Genomic DNA, 20,155 nt, shown 5'->3' on the forward strand with positions numbered 1-20,155 from the left:
ATTCCCTACATTTACATTTTAATAACACTGTGGTACCAGACTTCACAGTAGGTGTAGATGCTAATATATGGCCTGTCAAAGTGCAGGTGTGTAAACTATGTAAAGCACAGATTAATTCTCCTCTGTCTCCAATCTTTAAGATATTGTCTTCTTCTTCTTCTTTATATTGGTTAACGTTAACGTTTTAATACTAAATCCTTTTTTTGTTTGTGAGTTATGAAACGGTCCCGTTATAAAGATCAGCTCATTCATCATAGGGAGTGCTACAAAAAGATCGCTTTCGAGTTGCATTATGGGATGTGAAGGATCTTGTTTCTGGAACATATATGATGCTAAAAGTTAGGGTATCTCAGCCTCTGCTGCTTTAATTTGGACCACTCTTTTTTAAATTGTCTCCTACAAGTCCCCCGACTTTATGGAAGTGCATTACTAACACATCACACCATGTACTGCGACCTTATAATGCTACTCAAAGACGGCGGAAAGACAATAAGAAAAAATTTCAGTTGCTGAATCATCATAAGTGAAGGATGAGGACGAGCGTGCTGGGGGAATGGCTACTGAATGCTCTTGAAGTAAATGGAATTGTTTATTTCTTTTTCCACTGCACTCACTCACAAGATGTCCACAGTGCTGTGTGAATATGATGTACATTTACGATGAACGATGTCATTCATAACTCCAGCGTACAATAAATTGAAACTATTAAACACACCCCCGTCCTAAAAAAAATAATGTGGCGATTCACAGAGGAAAATGACATCCTTTCCATCACAGGGGAAATCCTGGTAAGGAACACATTGAAAGTGACATCATCCTCCTCAGCATCAAGTCAACCTCCAGAGATCGCTGACGGGACGACATGAATATCCTTTAAAGCCGAGGAGCTCGCAGACGGGGAGTCTTCAGGACACATTCAAATGCAACGCAACTACTGTATCTAATCCCAGGGCACACACAAAGACACATTACTGGAGGACACGGAAATGATTGATTCCTGTGTGTTACTCTCTGCTCCGAGACAGACATGAGGCGAGAGAGTTTGGGGAGATTTCTTATAAATGGATGTGCTGCAGGCACCGTTCCCGTCCCATCCTCCTGTTATTGAAGTGCCTCCCATGTGGATTCCTGTGCCATGACACAGGTTTCTGTATCTCTCTGAGGCTGCAAGCAGCTCAGGCTCCATCAGCGTGACTGATCTCATTTATCTCAGTCGCATCCAAAAGAGGCCCGGGGTGTAGGGATGGGAGCTTCAATGGCAGCACAGTGAGCACAAAAGCACAGATCATTGAGCCGTGCACTGCGGCAGCCGGGGACTCACACGTGTGAATAACTGTATGGAGTTATAGGATTTCTCAATATGGGGGACTCCAGGGTGGCATGGAGATGTGTGAGGCTTCACAACGAACCTCCACTGCACTGCATCTTCTTATGGACTGGATTCAATATTAGTTTATCAATATTTTCCTGCTGAGATGGCAATATACTGCAGTAACTAACACGTGGCATATTAAAGTCAAACAAATGTGACATGTGTTTATTCTCGGAGGGATGATTTGCCTGGCAAAAAGTGTGATAACAAAAAAGAAATCTTTACATTGTTTTAAGTGGACTTGAAACCAGGAAGCACAGACACGATACCGATTGGTATTTAGTTCCGAGATGAAAATTACAAGGAATATTATATCTGACGCCAGAAAAAGATGCACATGGATAGATTTATGTGTATACGCCGGTCACGCCTTCGCAGAAGAGCAGCCTCCCCATCTCATGACGTCCAGTCTCTGTAGCCCCACTTACCGTGACATTTTGTTCCTGTGCTTATAATTGATTTCTACTTCAATTTATGAATATAGCCTACGGAGCGCCCGGAGCACAGCGCTAGTTATCTGGAGCCCACCAGGAGCTTAATCTCCTAAAATGAGCGGAATTAATAAGAGTGTTTCAAGTAACATATTGATTACAGAATCGATGTCTGTTTCTCTGCACCGTGCTCAAATGATTACTATACGAAATGGAACAGCATAAAAAGGAAGGGATTGGCTTTTTCAATCATTTTTTGCTTACAATCCTAATTTCAATAAGGTGTTTTTTGATTGATTGTGTGCAAATCTTTAACCATATACCTTTTATAACAAGAAAGGAATTGAAAGAAACAAATCACTAGTTTCCACCCGCTCCAGGTTTTTATTGATGAAGCTTATGTTGTTTTCCGCCAGGTCGGACCGGAAGCTTGTTGCACTGCTAGAGATGAATCAGAGCATCAAGGGATCTTTTTGGAAAATCATGACTTCCTTGATGCAAATTTGTGATTTGTGATATGAATAAAGTTGACTCGATATTCCTTCCAGCTATAGATTATAGTTGCTGCAGTTGATTGAGAGGGAAGTGATAATTTCATAGCAGGTTTGCTGAGATCAGACAAAATCTAACAAGAGGCCATGGGACCAAGTGCATATACATTTCCATCATCATCATGTATCCCTCCTAGTATCATGTTGTGCATACGAGGTAAAAATTGATGAATCTGGATGAATGTTGATCCGTTGTGTATAATATTTCTGATGATGAACATTTTAAATCAATATGTAGCATTTCCTTAAAAAGAAAAAAAGAAATGATGCTTCCATCTATAAGTTCACCAAGAAATCACTCTCAGTCTTCTGAATAAATTTCCATTTTTAATACACGCATAATAATACAGAAATGTTTACACAGCTTTCTTCAAAAGACATAGGTCCAATGTGTCACTCTATATTTCGCAATATGTATATTGTGAGCTTTGACATTATTTCACATGTTCTTGCATAAATATCCCCTTTTTTTTAAAGCAATTTCTCAACAGCGTGACTAGAAATGAGGTGTCTGTGTAAAAACAATCCATAAATAAGTATAGCATCACAAATGATAGTTTTCATGGCAGTATGCATTTGGCGCCTCTGAGTGAAAGACATGGCAGAGCCGATGAAACATTAATAACACACCTCGTTAAAAGTAAGCCAACGGACATAAATTATAGCTAAATATAAATATGTTCTTGAAGTAGAAGACGTCGACACAACATATGACGACATGAATACATACACCATGCACCACAGGTGAACCAGCAGTCCATATCGGCACGGGGATAAGTGGTCGTCCCGTAACCAGAAGGTACCCGGTTCGATCCCCGCTCCCTCCATAGTTGCATGTCGAAGTGTCCTTGAGCAAGACACTGAACCCCAGGGTGCTTCACAGCAGCCCATTGCTCCTTAATAATTAAGGATGGGTTAAATGCAGAGGACAAATTTCATGTATATATGACAATAAAAAACACTTTTTTTTTTTTTAATGGATCTCGGCCTCAGCAGCCTCAGCGGCTTAGTTTGAGAGCAGTGGGATGAACGTTGCAGATGTCGAACCAGTGCTCGACCACCTCCTTGTGTGGCAGCAGGCCATTTCGTGGCAGAAAGGGCCGGCGCCAGCGATCGCGGCTTCCCAACACCTGCCAGAAGCGCGCGCCCTTGAGGAGGAAGACGGCGTTGTGGGTGTAGGAGAAGTATGACGCATCGATGTTGCCATCTGGATGGTCTCCGCTCACCACTGGAGGGAAAACCTCTCGGATGTTTTTGGGGAAGCCTCGTGCCAAGCCGTCGGCTTCCACGTCAAATGCATACACCTGTTTGAACAGAGGATTGTTTTTCTCTCTCTCTCTCTCTCTCTCTCTCTCTCATATAGAAATCAATTACATTACAACGCGCCGACAAACCACAGAGGAAGTGCATGCAGGTTGGTTTCGCATGACTGTGTTCCCTCATAATGTTGAGAAACAATGAATTAGCTGGGGCTTTGGTCTCGCCAAAACGTTTGCTTGTGTATACATATTTAATACTCAGTGTATTATGTGTGTACCTCGTTGCCTTTTTGTTCCCGGCTGCACAGAGCAGACGATACATGGCAGCTTAATAATATGCCAGAAAGCAACCAGTATGTCAATTAGTTTGTGCTACTTTGATTAACACAACTTTAGGAATTATAAACAGATATTAGGGCCACACACTTATTAATGTTAAGGTAAAAATTAGGGGTATAACAAATCATTTGGATCAATATATTGATTTAACAATCAACAATCCAATATCCCATGGCCCATGTTGCTTATTGTGAGTTGATATAGATGTAACTGATTATATTAAATGTGCAGATGATATTGTCCCATATGGATCCCAGGCAACTGAATTGAATTGAATTAAAATCATATTGTGGCAGATGTTGTGATATCAGCAAATATCGTATTGTTGTGATATTGGGCTGTATGAAATAAATAAACTGAATTGTCCAAAATTGATATACTATCTAATGTTTTGTTTACACCCCTAGTAATATTGTAGAAATCCCCTTAGTTGATATTCTCGTACAAATATATTTTTTTTGGCGCTATCGTCTCCTCATTGGTCTTCTCACGCAATCCTGAAATCTATTCTTGTTTCTAACTATTCAAACAAATATATGTGATTTGTATGCAACTCCCCAGTTATCGTGTATACTGAAGAGATGAAGATGAGGATTCAATTCTTACAAGAGTGTTTTTGAAGAAGTAGATGCGAGAGTCCCTCCTGTCATAGAAGGCTGTGTCAATGGGACCGAACACGCCTGGGAAACCTTCGGAGATCAACCTCGGATAGCGGTGACCTTCAGGGTCCTGTCTGAACGCCCGGTCATTCTCATTGTCGTACCTCCAGAACTGAGCACCTGTACACAAAGACACACCATTCACCAAATGAGACATGCTATGCGAGTGGTTCATACAGTATTTACATGTGTAGGCTAGCACTGATTGCTGGGCCTATACCTTTAAAGAAGTAAACTGCATCTTTTTTCCGGGACCACACGTGCACGTACGCATCCACTCCGTTCATGGGAATTCCACGCCAGCCAGCCTGCAGGGCAACTGGATCTCCGAAGCGTGTTCGGTTATTTCTGTTCTCATACAGCCAGTATGAGCCGTCTCTCATGAAATAGGTGTTGAAGCGGATGACCACCTCCCCGTAGGGCGTCTTCTCCTTCCTGATCCAGTCGAATGCTGTGTTGAATCGGCCCTTACAGCCCCCTGAGTTCAAACACAAGCACGGTGTCGAAAACATATTCCTTTGTGTCAATCTATTACTGTATGTATGTACATAAAATTGAACCTATTTGCGTCTTGGTCTGTGTGTGTGTGTGTGTGTGTGTGTATGTAGCCACGAGATGGTGCTGTAACCGTGTACCGTAGAGTTGCTGTATGGCCTTCCTGTCCATCCAGTCCATCTCAAAGCCGGACTCCTGGGGCAGGTAGCTGGGCTGCATTATAGAGCCAGCTCTGTAGATGTGGGGGAGACCCAGAACATGGCCGATCTCATGAACTGCTACCTAACAGACAGGAAATAAATATTTGTTATTTCCATTATTTGCTTTTTGCATTATACATCAGGTGATTCTCTCGACCGTGCTTACTTTGAGGAGACTGATCCCGCTGCCAGCATTGGGGCCGGTGAAATGTTCGTCGTCATCAAAGTGTATATCACCCAGGAACCAGGCGTGAGCAAATTCTTGACCAGTGCCATCAAACCTCTGGTTGCAACCCAGATGCCTTCCTGTGTGAAATATAGTGGCATGAGTTTAAAAAAAAAGAAGAGTGCACTGGTTTCGGTGTGAATTATAATAAAAACTTGGATGGTACTTCACGTGAAATATAGTGCATTAAAGATATACAAAGCATACTTGTACCAGACCAACATATACCAGCTCTATGGAACACTGATGATGGCCATTAGAGCTGAAATATGCTGGTTCTTAACATCACAACTTGTATATATATATAACATATGAACTATGTTTTTCCAGTAACTATCTGACTAAGTGAATAAGTGAAGAACCTCTGTGCTGTAATTTAGGATGTTACTTTGATAAAAGAGATTAACCATCACAAACAAGTGATGTTATTTTGAAACAAAAAGTAGCAATAGAATATAATGTGAAACTTTCACTAATTTCATCAAGATAATATATATTGTATACATGCATGCATTATGGGAATGCCCCATGTTTTTTTTTTCCTTTTGGAGGAATGTTTAGAAATGTCTGGATGAATGGTTAGAATGCAATCTGCCTATATTGCCTGTTTTTTTTTCCAGTTCTGTTACTTTGATAAAACCCAATTTAACTTAAATTGATGAAATATAAATTAAAATATGTAATGCATATCATATGTATTGGGTCCGACCTACCTGTGCCAAAGCCCAGCCTGATATCAACATCCTCCAGAGGAGAACGCCTATCCTCAACAAACTCCAGGGGAGACACCTCGCTCCACATCCTGAAGGCCAGCCTGAAGATGTACCTCTGGTCTTCAACGGACAGCTGACTGCTGTATCCTTCTCCTATCAGCCTCCATTTCAACACCCTCTTGGAAAAGGCCATGTAACCGCTTTCACTCAGATCTCTCCTGTGCCTGCTTTTGGCCACGAGAGTGGCGAGTTGGCGTTTCCGCCGTCGCACTGCTTCGCTCTGACGACCGTTCACCCTGATATCGACCACTCGACCGTCCATGTTGATGTCGTGCGAGCCGTTTAGAGAAGTGTCATTTAAAATGTGATCGTATGAGCTCAAGCCGTCTGTGTAATTCGTGCCGGTGTCATTGGAAATGCCTGTGAGAACACTTTCTGTGTCATTAACATTGAATGTGTCATCTTCGAGGGCGTCAGCGGTAACAAAAGAAGAAGCGTCGCCGCTTATATTATTTAACGTGTTGCTACTGTCGGTGTTGCTTAAAGTGTCACTCGCACTGCTTTCAGTATCGAAGGCGCTGCTGTTCTCGGGTGCTGCAGGGGCGCCCGGGTCGATCTCCTTGTCAGGGACCCCGCACCTCGGTTTGTTCATCGCCACCTTGGTGGCCTCATCAAACACACCTGTGGCAGGCAGACCCGATACCCTTTGGAACTCTTGGAGAGCTGAGATGAACACTCGACTCTCCGTTAGACTGTCGTGGTCGTCATCCTCAGGAGCGTCCCGTGAGTGATGTGAGGTTCCCTCCTGGATCACGTCTTGAAGGTCACCCGAGAAGTCGTCGTTAAAAGAGGTGCCTGAATCTTCAAACTGCACCTCCTCCCAGTTCACTGGCTCGATGAATCCATATCTCGAGAGAAATAGCTATAAGAAGACATGGGGTTTACATTATGCGATTACAACAATCAATCATAAAATGTCTAATGTCAAAGATGCTGAAGTTTGAAAAAGGGAGAGAGCATTTAGTAAAAATGCTAAGATGTTTTTACCTCTGCTGCGTATTTGTTTGATATCGCCTCAGCTTGGTGAGGATTAAGGGTCTGCACATCAGAATGATCCCGATTGTGGAAGAGTTTCTCTGCATCAGCTGAGCTAATGCTGGTCCAAAAAAGCAAAATCATCAGCTGGATAGAAGTCAGCATCGTGGCGTTGGTTTACTCAGGTAACTAAGTTATATAAGAGTACGAAGCCACAGTCCTTTATAGTTTCTCCACACCCAGCTCAAGGTGCGACTCTTTGGAGGTATCCCACTTCCATCAGCTTTGTGTGAAAAGTAAACCTGTCTTTACGGTCTCCAACTGCTTCATTTCATTGAATTGCATGGATGTGTTATACACGCTCCACTGGTTTTAAATGGACTGTTGTTGACCTGTGGAATGAGGTTAGCGCCTTCACTTTCATGTGGACAATAGCGGTTTAGGACACGACTTCTGCCAACACCTGTTTTGAACAGGACACGCAAACGCACACACTTGAGTGTTTTACAATAAATAACCACCAACCAAACCTTCCGTCTGACATCACATTGACCGACCTTTATTTTCCAAAACACAAGATGGATCGACTTTCTTGAGCATGCCGAACATATATATTACATTCACTTACATTTTTGAGGCTCCTATGGCACAAAAAGGTACTTTTTTTTCCCTCAGTGCAAATTAGCCGATAGACAAAATCTTGTAAAAATATAACAGAAAAAATGACAATTCATATAAATAACACAGAATACACAAAGACAGACGAATTCAAGGGCTGCGGGCGGCCTGGAGGTGGTTACTGTAGAGCTTTGGCTATCGCTGCTGCCAGGTGCTCAGCTGTTGGCTTCTCTGCAGTACAGCTGACACACAGGCCTTCTGCTGCCATAGCGTCTTGTGTCGTCGGCCCTATGGCTGCAAACTGGAAACAAAGAAGTTCAGGTGACTGTCAGAGGCACCGGAGATCTGTTAAGCACTGCAGATTCATGCATTGTTTTGTGTGTGTGGCTATGAAGAGGCTTGACCTTTATTTGATTCAGCTGTTCACCTGACAGCCTCCGTACCACCTCTAAGCAAAACTTCACTCCCGATGGGCTGAAGAACGCTATGCTGGCTGGAGTGCCCTGTAAATGCACAGACAAATGAACAGTTGCAACATGTAGATAAGCCCTCTGTAAAATGCAGAAGGAGTGGGGCTTTACCTGCTCTGTGAAATAGTTCTTCAGATTTTTCTCCAGATCTGGATGTTCAGCTGTTTGATAGACAGTCAGCGTCTCGAGGGGCACTCCTGGAAACAAAAGAAAGAGAACCCCGCAGTGATGAAGGTAGCACAATTATTATTTTATAATTAGTATAGCCCCAGTGGGACTTCTATCACCTTGAGATCTTGAGATCTTCAGGCACAATAGGGGACAACGCTTACCATTTCCCCTTAAAGCCGTGGGCAAGACTTCTCTTTTGATTGAGCCACAGGGGAAAAAAAGTGGTAGAATATTTGTGTCCTCTCCTATGAAAACGAGGAGAATTAAGTATAAGGTCATATTAGTTATCAGAACAACTGTAAAGGTTTCATTAAACTGAAGTGTGAAGAATGTGGGAGTATAAAGTCATGTCGTACGTTCAAGGATAAGATGTGATAGGACATCTGCTGTCCCTGTGTCCTCGCCCAAAGGGTTCAGACCCAGACTCCGTACTGTGCAGAGGGAAAGTACAGAGAAAGGACTGCTGATATCAGCAACACATTACTGGATGTTTAACATGAAGGATTAAGTCAAATTCAGTTCAACTGCTCCTATTACTAAATACACAACTAACTGACAACAAAGAGACCAAGTGGCACTAAAGAAGGAAGGTAAAGCACACGTCAGGCAGGTGCTGCACCTTGCAGCAAACTGTCACTTGTGTACGTCCTATTTCCAAATGGCCGAGGGTAGTAACATCACCTCACACACTTATGTCGGCACCAGGTGCTTGTCTTACACTGCTACAATTAGCATTAATCTAGCAAAAGTTAATCAAAATGCCTTTATGTTTTCTTTTCTGTTTTTTTTTTCTTCATATGTGACAATAACTCACCTAATTCAGCAGTTGCCTTCCCAACCACATAGATGGACTTGCTGTTCCATTTGTCTTTCACCGAGCTGCTCCATTCTGAAATAATAATTCGGGAAAAATTCTTACATTCAAATCAAGGAAGTGGTTTCAAATTTCAGTTTGCAGTCCAAGAAACACAGGAAACAGAACCCACAAGACACTTAACCGAGCACGTGTTTTCAGAGGATGAATCGACGAGGTGCAAGGTGCAACAATAATATTATAAAATGCAACTCCTTTTCTCACCTTCTCTTCTTTCTTCTGCTTCTAAGCACATCCTCACAGCCTCCACTGCTCTCGGACTGGTAAATATAAGACCTCCGTGCTTTTCTGGTTGGAAAAGCTGTAAAAAAAGGAAGACATATTGGTGCAAAAAGCAATACATATGTACATGAATGATGAATGATGCAAATACTAATGTAATACTGTGATAACGGAAGTTACCTTATCTGACAAAGTGTTTAATGAGACAAACTTAAAAGACAGCACGGGAATTAGAGTTGCTTTATGTCCATGTGATGCCAGGTCCTGTGGAATCAAAACAAGAACTTCCTGTCAATATTTTCTGAGAAATGCAAAGCTGTGCTGAAAATACACATCTGAACAAAGTACAAACAAGTGCTTTACCCTAATGTAAGGATCAGGTCCAGACTCTCCATCTCTAGGCTCTTTTAGAAGCAGCACATGCATCTTGGCAAGGCCTTAAAACGCTGGATCAATATAAATAAATAGGGGACAATACAGCAGATCAAACCAGGGTGAAATATGAATGCTGCTGTCAAAAACCCGGCCACCCAAAACTGCGAAAAACACTGAGGGCAGTGGGTGTGAAGGCACAGCAAGCTACGCCTTAAAACTGTCATATGCAACCTGCCGATAACAATACTGTTGAGTCACGATTATTGGACTGTACACGAGGAGAAAATGAAAAGCAATAATGTCACACTTTCTCTTTGAATTCGTGTATTACGTATGTTGCAATAGCTATAATGTGGCTGATGTTCTCTTCTGTTGTTGTTTACATTAGCAAGGCTGAATGATGACTTTAGCTAGCTAGTAACCGCCCCCCTTATTAGATCCTGTTCGCAATGCCTTGTGACAATAAGCGGTTCATCTATCTTGCTTGCTTGTACAATGATGTGAATGACAACGGATACTCTAAAATATAGAATAATACACGATATTCTTGTACCTTGAGTTGTCGCTACCGCTGAGTGCATAACGACTTTCCGCCATGGTCAAGAAGGGGAAACATTACATTTCATATTTTACTAACTTTAAAAGAAATCTAGTTAATTCTGAAAAAATATTATTTATTCCAACGAATCTAAAGTTTGTTATTAAACCATATACTTTAATTAGCTTTTTATAACGGAACAATAGTAGTTTAGGCACATTTCACATCACTTCTGTCCCCTTTTTCTGAAATGGTTTATTCCATTTTCGCGAAGGGCGACTAGACAACATTGCGGCTCCGAAGGTTGCTACGGCAAGTGGCAAGTCGTGCTCATTTAAGGGCCAAAATGGCGGCTTCAGACTCACAGTTTCCTCATACGCTCTCTGCGAACTGCACTTTAACAGTTGCCCCGCCCACTCGGTCGACACGCGTGTTGCTAGTTTGCAAGCATGGCTTCTTCAGCTAAGAAGAGAGCAATAGATTTTGGTAAAAATCCACAGGAAAGTGAAAACAGCTCCGATGAGGATCCAGAGGATGATGGTGATTCCGGGGAGGACAGCGGGGAATCCGAGGAGGAGATCAATGAGGTAACAGAACATGAACTGCCATGCACGGCCTTACGAGCTAGCTAGTTAGCTAACTAAGCTGTCGGCTAAAGCTAACGGGACGCGACATTAGCTTTATTTACTGTCGCAACTAGGATTTAAAAGAGTAGCATTAATGTACAAACTGTAATGTCATATTTAAGTAAGAATGTTAACGTTACGTAATTGTGGCTAACATAGGAGAGTATGTTATAGTACGTGTCAATAAAACTAAAGTTAGTCGTCATTCAATAAGTACGCCAAACAACTAACGTTACCCTATTAATGAACACAAGTACTTTAATAAATATTTGTTTCCATGTGCAGGCCGGTTTATGTTGTTAACTGGTCCCTACTTTGTAATTGTTTCGCTATCAGGAGATCATGGTTGACTTTGAAGCACACGCCATCTCAAACAACGACTTCAATGGTGTTAAGAAACTCTTACAACAGGTGTGAGACCATATCATCATCATCATCATTTTTTTTTTAATATAAATGTTCATGTGTTGGGTGTAAGCTTGTACTCACTTCTGTTGTGTTTGGATTCAGCTCTTCCTGAAGGCTCATGTAAATCTTTCCGAGATGACAGACCTCATCATTCAACAGAATCACATTGGAAGTGTCATCAAGGTGAGTTTATCCTCATCTCATATTTTTACAGTTGGTTTTATTATTGTTTTTCCAGCTCTTAACATGTGTTTACTTGTCCCTTCATTTTGCTCCAGCAAGCTGAGGTGCCAGAAGACAGCGACGATGATGACCCTGATGAAGTATTTGGCTTCATCACTTTGCTCAACCTTACAGAAAGAAAGGTAACACCACTGGCGCACACCGTACCTTACGGACTAGTTGGCTTTTGGGGGCTCCGATAATGTGTGTACATAAATAAAATGAACAGAGTTTATGTCATTTTCCTGTTTGCAGGATGTGCAATGTGTTGAGGAGTTGAAGGAGCTGATCGTGGATCAGTGTGAGAAGAGCTCTACCCCCAGTGTGACGGAAGAGCTAGAGCAGATCTTCAACGACGCCAGCAAGCCTGTTGGGCTTCTGCTGACTGAGCGCTTCATCAACGTGCCCCCACAGATCGCCCTCCCACTGCACAAACAGCTCCAGTGAGTTGCACTCTGTCTTGAATGGATACTGGACCTGATGGAGCCTCGTAAAGGGAACAATAAAACATTTTAATTTGGCAAAACGGCAGGGTGTTTTATTAGAATAGAACCATTATAATCATCCTCGTTTGGAGTCGAAACAAAATTAGTTTTTTTTTTTTTTTAAATGTTATGTGCAGGAAAATAAATTGAATTTCTCTCTGTCCTGCAGGGAAGAACTGGAGGAAGCTCAGAGGACAAATAAGCCCAGTGGGAAGTGTCACTATTGTCTGTTGATCAGCAAGACCTGCAAAGACGCAAAGAGTATTCCAGCCAGAGGAGGAGCTCCCAAAGAGGAATACTTGTTTGTCAATGCAGAGGAGGAATTCTTCTATGAGGTAACATCAAGTTTTATAGAACAAATAAATGTAAGCTATTTGTATTCATGAACAGATTTAAGCATCGTCTGTATTCTCCTTGCAGCAAGCCGTCATAAAGTTCCACTACTCGGTCCAGGAAGAGACGGACACCTGTTTGAGCGGCAGGTGGTCGTTCGACGACGTACCCATGAAACCTTTCAGGACCGTGATGCTGATACCAGCAGACAGAATGCCCGCTATCATGACCAAACTCAAAGAATACCTAACTGTGTGAACCAAACCAATAAACTATGACGGCTGTGGAAACGGAAGACTTTCAGGCTTGTGGAAATTGTTCAATATAGTCTTGAGAGTGTAGAATAAAGATATGTTGGTACCATCAGCTACAGTAGTGCCAGAAACTACTGCAGAAATATAATTGTTGTCCTGTGAATATGAAATAGAAATACTGCATGGTTGTTAAGACTTGTTTATAACAAGATTTATGAACCAAGACAATTCAATATGATAAATCTTGCGTTTGACAACTGATGTGTGAGCTTGGAGTCCAGTCTCCCCAGGTGGAGGGCTGTGTAATTTGCAATTAAATTGAATTACTGAGCGGTAAAGTTCTATAATGTGGCCAATCGATAGCAGTTCCAGATTTCCCCTTCACAACTTGGTAAAAAGCCAATTTTCACACATTTTATCTGGATTAATGAACTGGAACATACAGAATGCAAATGTCTGAGGATTTTCTAAGTAAACATCTCTGTAGATCTTTTTCTTTAATAAATGCTTTATATCTACATGTCTTGACAATCATTTGCTTTCTTAATCTGGCAGCATGTTGACACGTTTGTCTCAAACCAAAACTTTACATACATTAACCTGAAGAGAAAGGTGTAGGAGACGAGATGAAGTATTCTCCAGCAGCTTGTGTGTACATGCACCGTCTCTGAACCTGCGTCCTCCTGGTCACGTGCACAAGAGGCGTAATGAAATGTGTTTCTCCCTTTTTAAAAACATTTTTTTAAGTACAGTTTGCTTATTAAAATGTAAACAGCCATCGGGATACTTGCATTTTCAGACAGACTGTGTTGAAAGGGAGACCAGATATAATATTAAAAAGGTATTGGGACCACGATTAATAAAAATGTTCATGATTTTATATTTTTGTGACGTGACGTGCCGTCATCACACGAGTTCCCCTTCATGCACGTGTAACCATCATCCATTTATGCAATGTAATAACTTAATATTACAGCCCCTGGTTTGCATTGCCTTTAAACATTGTACAACATGTGCTGAAAAAGATTACAGCCCAGACTTTCACATTTATGACTTTAGATCATTGAATCACACATCTGTCATAAGTCTGCGGCACCACTGCACAGCTGCTGTTGGCATCGCCGCAGATTGTGGCGGCTTCCTGTGTCCCGTCTTCACATTTGCTGTCTGGGTCCAGCATGTCTTGCAGTATGTCTTTGCTTTCACTCGGGGGCAGATTGTAGAAGAAGTACAGGGGCGCCATTTGAATGTACCTGAGGGGACAAACAGAAAATTACATCATATTAAAAAAGACAAAAAACAAATAACATGGTTAATACTTATTTGTATTATTTAAAAAACAAACATGGAAACTGAAAAGAGGATTAAAAAAAAAAAAAAAGCTTAAAATGAAAATGGCTTCATTTGAACGCAATAACAAAAACATGTTTGTCACACCGGTGTCGTGCATGAAAACATAATCCATGAGAATGTAATTCTAATCTGTTCCCATGCATGTCATATTGTAAAAGAGAGCAGGAAAAAAAAAAAAAAAGGGGATAGACTTACACTTGAGGGGAAATTTCCGAGACGGTTTTCATGCAGTTGTTCTCCGACAAGGTGTACTCGTGGAAAACGACCCACTCGGGCAGCCCCAGCTTGTGTGACTGAGCCCCGTAGCTGGACAGGGGATGCACCGTGGCCACGTGCTTGTGCGTCAGAATGAAGTAGTTTCCTGACCCGTCCACATCTCGAGCGATCTGCGAATAAGGAAACGACACCGCACACGTCAGCACAGTTGAATTAATATCTTAATGTGGACATTTAGCCTCCTCGTACCTGCATGAAGAAACCGGCCAGCAGAGCTCTTTTGATGTTGTGGGTGTTGGTCTTGGTTCCAAAGAAGGGCTCGGAGATGGGGAGCTCGATCCGGTTCAGGGTGTCGGTCAGCTCTGATCGGATGGCCTCGGCTTTCTTCAGGGCGGAGTGATCAAGGAAATAGTCCTGGCACCACTTTTCAGCAGTGAAGTCTGGAACAAAAACGCATCGCACACACTGGAGTGAAGTATTATTTTGGCCCAGTCAGAAATAGGGCAACATGAAGTCATGAAACTCAATCTGGTCAGAGTGCACCTTGGCCCATAAAGTTAAACTAAAATGTAACCAAAAAAAACTTTCATCTCTATCTCTTATCAATTTGATGGACTTTTTCGGGTTGAATGCGCTTATTGTAAGTCGCTTTGGATAAAAGTGTCAGTTAAAATAATTTAATGTAAAAAAAAAAAGTCATAAAGAGTCATATTTAAACAAGGTCCATACATTTCTAATATGACTAAACTGTTTATTGTTGTCTTAATGTGTAATTCCCAACTACAAACAAACATGTGACTAGATTGAAATAATGGTGACAGGTTGTACATTATTAATTCAAGGGATAACACAATTTAACCCACTATGTCAAGTAAAGTTACCCTTAAATTAAAAATTGCAAAAAACATCAACACGTTTTAGTTTACAGTATTTTATACATTCAATCTTCTTTAATTCTTTATAATCTCTCTTTTTTTAGATTAGATTCCTTGGTTTTATATTCCTTGTAAAAAGAAATGTAAAAAGCACTTTCCTTGGTGTATGAGTTGTCCTGCCTCGATATGATGGCACAATAGGTTCTACTTTACACACGTTTAACTTGTTTTCATTTCTTACAGCGACGAACAGATTGATGAACACTGCAGGTGTTACACTATACTGCAGCACGTTTGAAAATATAGCACCTCAGTGTGAGTAGATTGATTCTGTTCCCCAACTGGGTCTTACATTGTTCTCTCTGGCTTTGTTTAAAGGCATTGTAGATGTTGATGAGGGTGAAGTGATCTCCTTCTGGGTGCTGGAACTTCCTGTGACACTGCACTGCCTCGTGGGTCATGCCAGCAGGTGGCTCCAGGAAGCAGCTTGGCGCTAAAAGGACACAACGAGGTCAACAAGGTCAACAAGGTCAACCTGACAGACTCTTAGCAGAGACCATCTGGGAGAAACTGCAGCTTTGTACATCTGCAAATGAGCGAGAACAAAGATGTCCATCTGGTGAATCTACAAAACAATGACAAGGATCTTCACTCAGTAGGAACACGCGGTACCTGAAAGCATCGCCGCGATCGTCAGCATCTCGCTCGCGCAGTCAAACTCGCAGGATGCCAGCAGCGCTTTGGCCATCTGAGGGTCCAGAGGGATCTCAGACATTATGATGCCAATCTCAGACAAGTTGCCATCATCATCTAAAGCTGCGAGGTAATCAAGCTCCTCCAACGCCTGCATGAGACCCTCCGGATCTGCGACAAGGAACAAGAAGGTTTGAGTTTGATATGATATGAGTATCATAAATCAAAGAGAGAATCTTTTTTAGATTATATTTTCGTTTCTTGCTCAGTGCATGACAGTGTATTATTTTTTTTGGGGACGGGGGGCATCACTCAAACTTAAAGCTGCTATAAGTGGAATTTGAAACTGCCCAATGTAGGGAGGCACCCAATGGCCCTCAGTGGTATCCAAAAAAGGACCCTATGGTAGATGCTAAAAACCATAGACTATAAGAAGTGGTCGAAGTCAATGAGCTAATAAATCAAGTGAAAAGTAGGATCCTTTTCTCACAGACGTCTATGCAATCAGAGTTATTTTTGCAACCTCTCTTTTTGGAGTCGCCCCCTGATGGCCATTAGAAAGAATGCAAGTTTAAGGTACTTTGGCATTGGCTTCACTTTTCAGACCTGGAGGTGCAATTATTCACAATAATTAGATGTTGGTTGAAATCACATAAAATCACTCCACTAGAGAGATAGATACACACACACACACACACACACACACACACACACACACACACACACACACACACACACACACACACACACACACACACACACACACACACACACACACACACACACACACACACACACACACACACACACACACACACACACACACACACACACACACACACACACACACACACACACACACACACACACACACACACACACACACACACACACACACACACACACACACACACACACACACACATATATATAAGGGCAATTGACTTCTGTGCCACATTGTGCAACAATATGGAGATATTACAGTACATTTGGCCCGTCCTTCCTCTTCATTGTACTAGTCTGGTGCGGCCCTAACGAGACATGTTGTATAATCGTTAATGAGCTGGCCTCTTTTAGCCTGTTCTGTTCATGTTAGGGGTGGCTAGAGCTCAGACAATAGTTAGCAGCAGGGTCCTGTCAGCTCAGCTAAATCATGGCTGACTAGGCCCAAACAGCTACACCGAGCAAATTCATTTATGCTTCCTCTCGCCAAAAAATACCCCTCCCCGCATACACCTCACTGCCTGTGTTTTAGGGTGGAAGAGCAATGTCGTCTGTGGGAACCAGTAACCTCGGAATAAAAATGCTTATTCAATGATAACCACGTGTATTGACCACCAGCTGACTACTTCACCTGGTCTGTCCATGAAATCACACTGTCCAAGGCCGGCTATCTCCATCCTTTTCAGGAAGAGGACCGTTGGAGTGATGTTGGACTCCAAGATCTGTGGGGAGTTCTCAGCGGGGAGCTGGACATCTTTTTGATACAGGCAGAAACATTTACCTAGGAAATAAATTCAGTAAAAAAGGGACAAATAGCCACTTAATTGTGATTTTACATGAAGTTATTTGATCAACTCCAGCGTTATCATGGTCAAGATTCCAGAATCTCAAACGGGTCCAAGTATTGTCCAGCTGGACATACCTGTTGGTCCAGACAGCCGCCTGCGTATGTCTGCCTGATATTGACTGATGGGTTGAAGAACCTCCGAATTAGCTCTTATTCTTGGATTGTACACCTACAAAAGATCCAACCACATGCCAATTAATAATCAGTACATTACTCATTTAAAGTAGACATGTTTGGTTGGGTGAACAAACAAACCATCTTCTTCTGAACTCCGGTGTCGATGACAAAGTTGACAGACTCTGAGTCCCAGCACATATCCTCCCCCTGTTTGGTAGAGAGGAAAACCCTCCTGGACCTCTTGGAGCCCGGTTGCTCAGGCGGTAGCCCTCCCTGACGGGGGCACAGCACCACAGGAACCATCTGGCCCAGCTCTGCTCCCAGCCTGGTGCCTTCTCTCTGGAGGATGCTGTGGGCACAATGGACCTCCTGCAGAAGATATTATAAGCAAAAGAAAAAGTGCTCAAGCAATCTCACCTTCGGTCCGATCGAACCGCTCCTTAAAACATTTTTTTGTAAAAAATGGCAACAATTCTCTTACATCGGATGAGGCAAAAAACACAACGACATCTCCATCCTCTTTGGTGCGATGGATCTCCAGCGCCAGCCTCAGCGCTGAGAAGAAGTAGTCTTTGTCGCCGCCGTTGCTGTGGACCACCTCGGCGGGAGACGAGGCCTCCAGACTGATGAGCGGGACGCCGTCGTAGTGGCTCATCAGCTTGTCGGTCACGGGTGGGACGGCGAGGACCACCACTCTGAGCTTGGGCCTCTGCAGCAGGATGTCCTTGAGGAGACCAAGTAGTATGTCCGTGCTGACTGTCCTCTCGTGGGCCTGGTCGATGATAATCACCCCGTAGTGCTCCAGGAAAGGGTCCGACATCATCTCTCTCAGCAGCATATGGTCGGTGCAGTACCTGAGCGGTGAACGCCATCGGAGGAGTTAAAAGCCGTTAGAATGCAAAAGCCATCTATCCACAATGCGATCGAGGAGCACCAGAAAAGGAGGGATATTAACGTGACATTCTGCTGCGGGCTCGGTCAACAGACCTCAGAACAGTGTCGGAGGAGCAGCAGTTCTCCAGAGGGATGGTGTAGCCCACCTCGTGGCCTATGTTGACGTCCATTTCATCGGCCACGCGCAAGGCCAGATCCACAGCGCACTGTCTGTTGGTCTGCGTGCACACCACCATGCCGTGCTGGTACTGGGCAGAGAGACAGAACTCTGCACACCACTGAGGGATCTGAAAGAGAACGTGCACGTTTCACACTTCACTGTATGTCTCGGCACCCTTTTATTCTTATTTTATTCACATAGACTCAGTTTCCAGGGGAGAGCGTCCTGTCAGGGTTGCACCGATAGCTTAGGAACATATCCTATGGCATTATCGCTAATAATGCAAAATTGCTTTGGCAGCATGAGGCGGCTCCAGCGGATCAGGGCTTAGCAGCAGGAGGTCCCCCTATAAACACCCCTGCTGGGGCCTTTGTGAAGCATGGCTGTCATGCAGCCATGACAGTGACACACCAGCATCTGCTGAGCTGGGCAGCCCGGTCACACCAGCTCACAACAATGCCACTCTCTCCATACACGTCAAAAGGGAGAGACACACATGAATCCACGCCTCGGGAATCAAAAAGCATGTCAAAAATGTTATCTGTATCAGCAGATAAAGATGGCAATGCTGGGAAGTAAACAACTTTTAAAACGTGTTAATCAAATTATGGGGAGCAGACCTCTCATGAAAGTCTGACACATTGAGTTATGCTTCTGTATTTAGGTCCAGACCGAAACATTAGAAATGTCCCAGAGCAGAGAAAAAGATGGAGAATTGAAAGGGAGATGCTCTGTACATCAGTTTGAATGTGAATATGTTAATGAGGGCAATTCAAACTTCCCTTGAATACAAATTTAAAGTTCAGCATAATTATTTTTCTCTCTTTCTGTTACCGAAAGACACCTTCATCCCCTCCCCCCCCCCCCAGCCTTCCTTTTTTTCCCCACGTGCACATCATTGATAGTCTTACCTGTGTGCTCCTCCCAGTCTTCGCTGTCCCGGACACGATAACCAGTTGGTTGTTCACCAGAGCATCTTCCACCTCGCCGCGGACCTTCCACACGGACAGAGTCTTCCTCTCTTTCAGCAGTTTGTAATAACGGGAGGAAAATGGCAACCCGTCGAATTGATTTAACTCCAGGTCATCTCCAAACCCAAAGGGATCTTCTTCCGCAGGACATTCCTCCTCTCCGGGGCACACGTCTGGCTCCGCAGACTCTTTTTCATCAGACATGACACAGATGTGTTTCCTACCTCTCGAGCTACGGCACCATTTCGTTTCGTTTGTTTTTTTACCGGAACGATTAGAAACATAATCCGTTTCCGTGAAGCATGCGTCCTCTATATTCGCGAAACGTGGACAGAGCGCGTGATAAATGATCAGAGAATCTCTAGACTCGGCTTTCTTAAATTGCTCAAAATGATATTTAATAAAGCCGTTGAGGGTTTGGAGTCGTTCT

At 43.0% G+C, this 20,155-nt stretch overlaps 4 protein-coding genes across 4 annotated transcripts; 1 reads left to right on the top strand and 3 right to left on the bottom strand.

The window, feature by feature from the left end:
* Positions 1–3,274: 3,274 nt before the first annotated feature.
* Positions 3,275–7,695, bottom strand: mmp21 (matrix metallopeptidase 21). The gene is made up of 7 exons (XM_034558844.1): positions 7,293–7,695; positions 6,246–7,167; positions 5,473–5,612; positions 5,247–5,388; positions 4,832–5,089; positions 4,559–4,731; positions 3,275–3,658 (listed from the first exon to the last, which is right to left on the bottom strand). The coding sequence occupies exons 1-7, from the start codon at positions 7,443–7,445 to the stop codon at positions 3,353–3,355; spliced, it is 2,094 nt and encodes a 697-aa protein (XP_034414735.1). The 5' UTR covers positions 7,446–7,695; the 3' UTR covers positions 3,275–3,352.
* A 123-nt stretch (positions 7,696–7,818) lies between these two features.
* Positions 7,819–10,616, bottom strand: uros (uroporphyrinogen III synthase). The gene is made up of 10 exons (XM_034558847.1): positions 10,564–10,616; positions 9,999–10,081; positions 9,816–9,899; positions 9,618–9,714; positions 9,354–9,428; positions 8,896–8,970; positions 8,701–8,784; positions 8,480–8,565; positions 8,303–8,401; positions 7,819–8,199 (listed from the first exon to the last, which is right to left on the bottom strand). Exons 2-10 carry the CDS (start codon positions 10,059–10,061, stop codon positions 8,077–8,079), a joined length of 786 nt encoding a protein of 261 aa, XP_034414738.1. The 5' UTR covers positions 10,062–10,081; positions 10,564–10,616; the 3' UTR covers positions 7,819–8,076.
* Positions 10,617–10,943: 327 nt separating this feature from the next.
* Positions 10,944–12,917, top strand: bccip (BRCA2 and CDKN1A interacting protein). The gene is made up of 7 exons (XM_034558846.1): positions 10,944–11,135; positions 11,511–11,585; positions 11,685–11,765; positions 11,861–11,947; positions 12,060–12,247; positions 12,459–12,624; positions 12,710–12,917. The coding sequence occupies exons 1-7, from the start codon at positions 10,998–11,000 to the stop codon at positions 12,878–12,880; spliced, it is 906 nt and encodes a 301-aa protein (XP_034414737.1). The 5' UTR covers positions 10,944–10,997; the 3' UTR covers positions 12,881–12,917.
* Positions 12,918–13,936: 1,019 nt separating this feature from the next.
* On the bottom strand, positions 13,937–19,929 carry LOC117748766 (putative pre-mRNA-splicing factor ATP-dependent RNA helicase DHX32). The gene is made up of 11 exons (XM_034558825.1): positions 19,666–19,929; positions 18,688–18,881; positions 18,182–18,554; positions 17,839–18,069; positions 17,659–17,752; positions 17,368–17,517; positions 15,993–16,184; positions 15,673–15,813; positions 14,695–14,885; positions 14,425–14,615; positions 13,937–14,129 (listed from the first exon to the last, which is right to left on the bottom strand). The coding sequence occupies exons 1-11, from the start codon at positions 19,927–19,929 to the stop codon at positions 13,937–13,939; spliced, it is 2,214 nt and encodes a 737-aa protein (XP_034414716.1).
* Between the last annotated feature and the right edge of the window lie 226 nt (positions 19,930–20,155).

This window comes from Cyclopterus lumpus, chromosome 19, assembly GCF_009769545.1.
Source record: "Cyclopterus lumpus isolate fCycLum1 chromosome 19, fCycLum1.pri, whole genome shotgun sequence".
NCBI lineage: Eukaryota > Metazoa > Chordata > Actinopteri > Perciformes > Cyclopteridae > Cyclopterus > Cyclopterus lumpus.

Bases quoted from the DNA above. Each gene is read 5' to 3' on its own strand.
- mmp21 (XM_034558844.1), bottom strand. From the start codon at position 7,445: ATGCTGACTTCTATCCAGCTGATGATTTTGCTTTTTTGGACCAGCATT. The intron at 5,389-5,472 runs GTAAGCACGGTC...CCTGTCTGTTAG, and splicing joins GCGGGATCAGTCTCCTCAAA to GTAGCAGTTCATGAGATCGG. The intron at 5,090-5,246 runs GTACACGGTTAC...GTTTGAACTCAG, and splicing joins GGCCATACAGCAACTCTACG to GGGGCTGTAAGGGCCGATTC.
- uros (XM_034558847.1), bottom strand. From the start codon at position 10,061: ATGCATGTGCTGCTTCTAAAAGAGCCTAGAGATGGAGAGTCTGGACCT. The intron at 8,971-9,353 runs GTGAGTTATTGT...CCCTCTGCACAG, and splicing joins GAAGGCAACTGCTGAATTAG to TACGGAGTCTGGGTCTGAAC. The intron at 8,200-8,302 runs GTCAAGCCTCTT...CTTTGTTTCCAG, and splicing joins AACAGCTGAATCAAATAAAG to TTTGCAGCCATAGGGCCGAC.
- bccip (XM_034558846.1), top strand. From the start codon at position 10,998: ATGGCTTCTTCAGCTAAGAAGAGAGCAATAGATTTTGGTAAAAATCCA. The intron at 11,948-12,059 runs GTAACACCACTG...TCCTGTTTGCAG, and splicing joins TCAACCTTACAGAAAGAAAG to GATGTGCAATGTGTTGAGGA. The intron at 12,248-12,458 runs GTGAGTTGCACT...TCTGTCCTGCAG, and splicing joins CCACTGCACAAACAGCTCCA to GGAAGAACTGGAGGAAGCTC.
- LOC117748766 (XM_034558825.1), bottom strand. From the start codon at position 19,929: ATGTCTGATGAAAAAGAGTCTGCGGAGCCAGACGTGTGCCCCGGAGAG. The intron at 18,882-19,665 runs GTAAGACTATCA...GTTCTCTTTCAG, and splicing joins AGACTGGGAGGAGCACACAG to ATCCCTCAGTGGTGTGCAGA. The intron at 18,070-18,181 runs GTAAGAGAATTG...TATCTTCTGCAG, and splicing joins TGTTTTTTGCCTCATCCGAT to GAGGTCCATTGTGCCCACAG.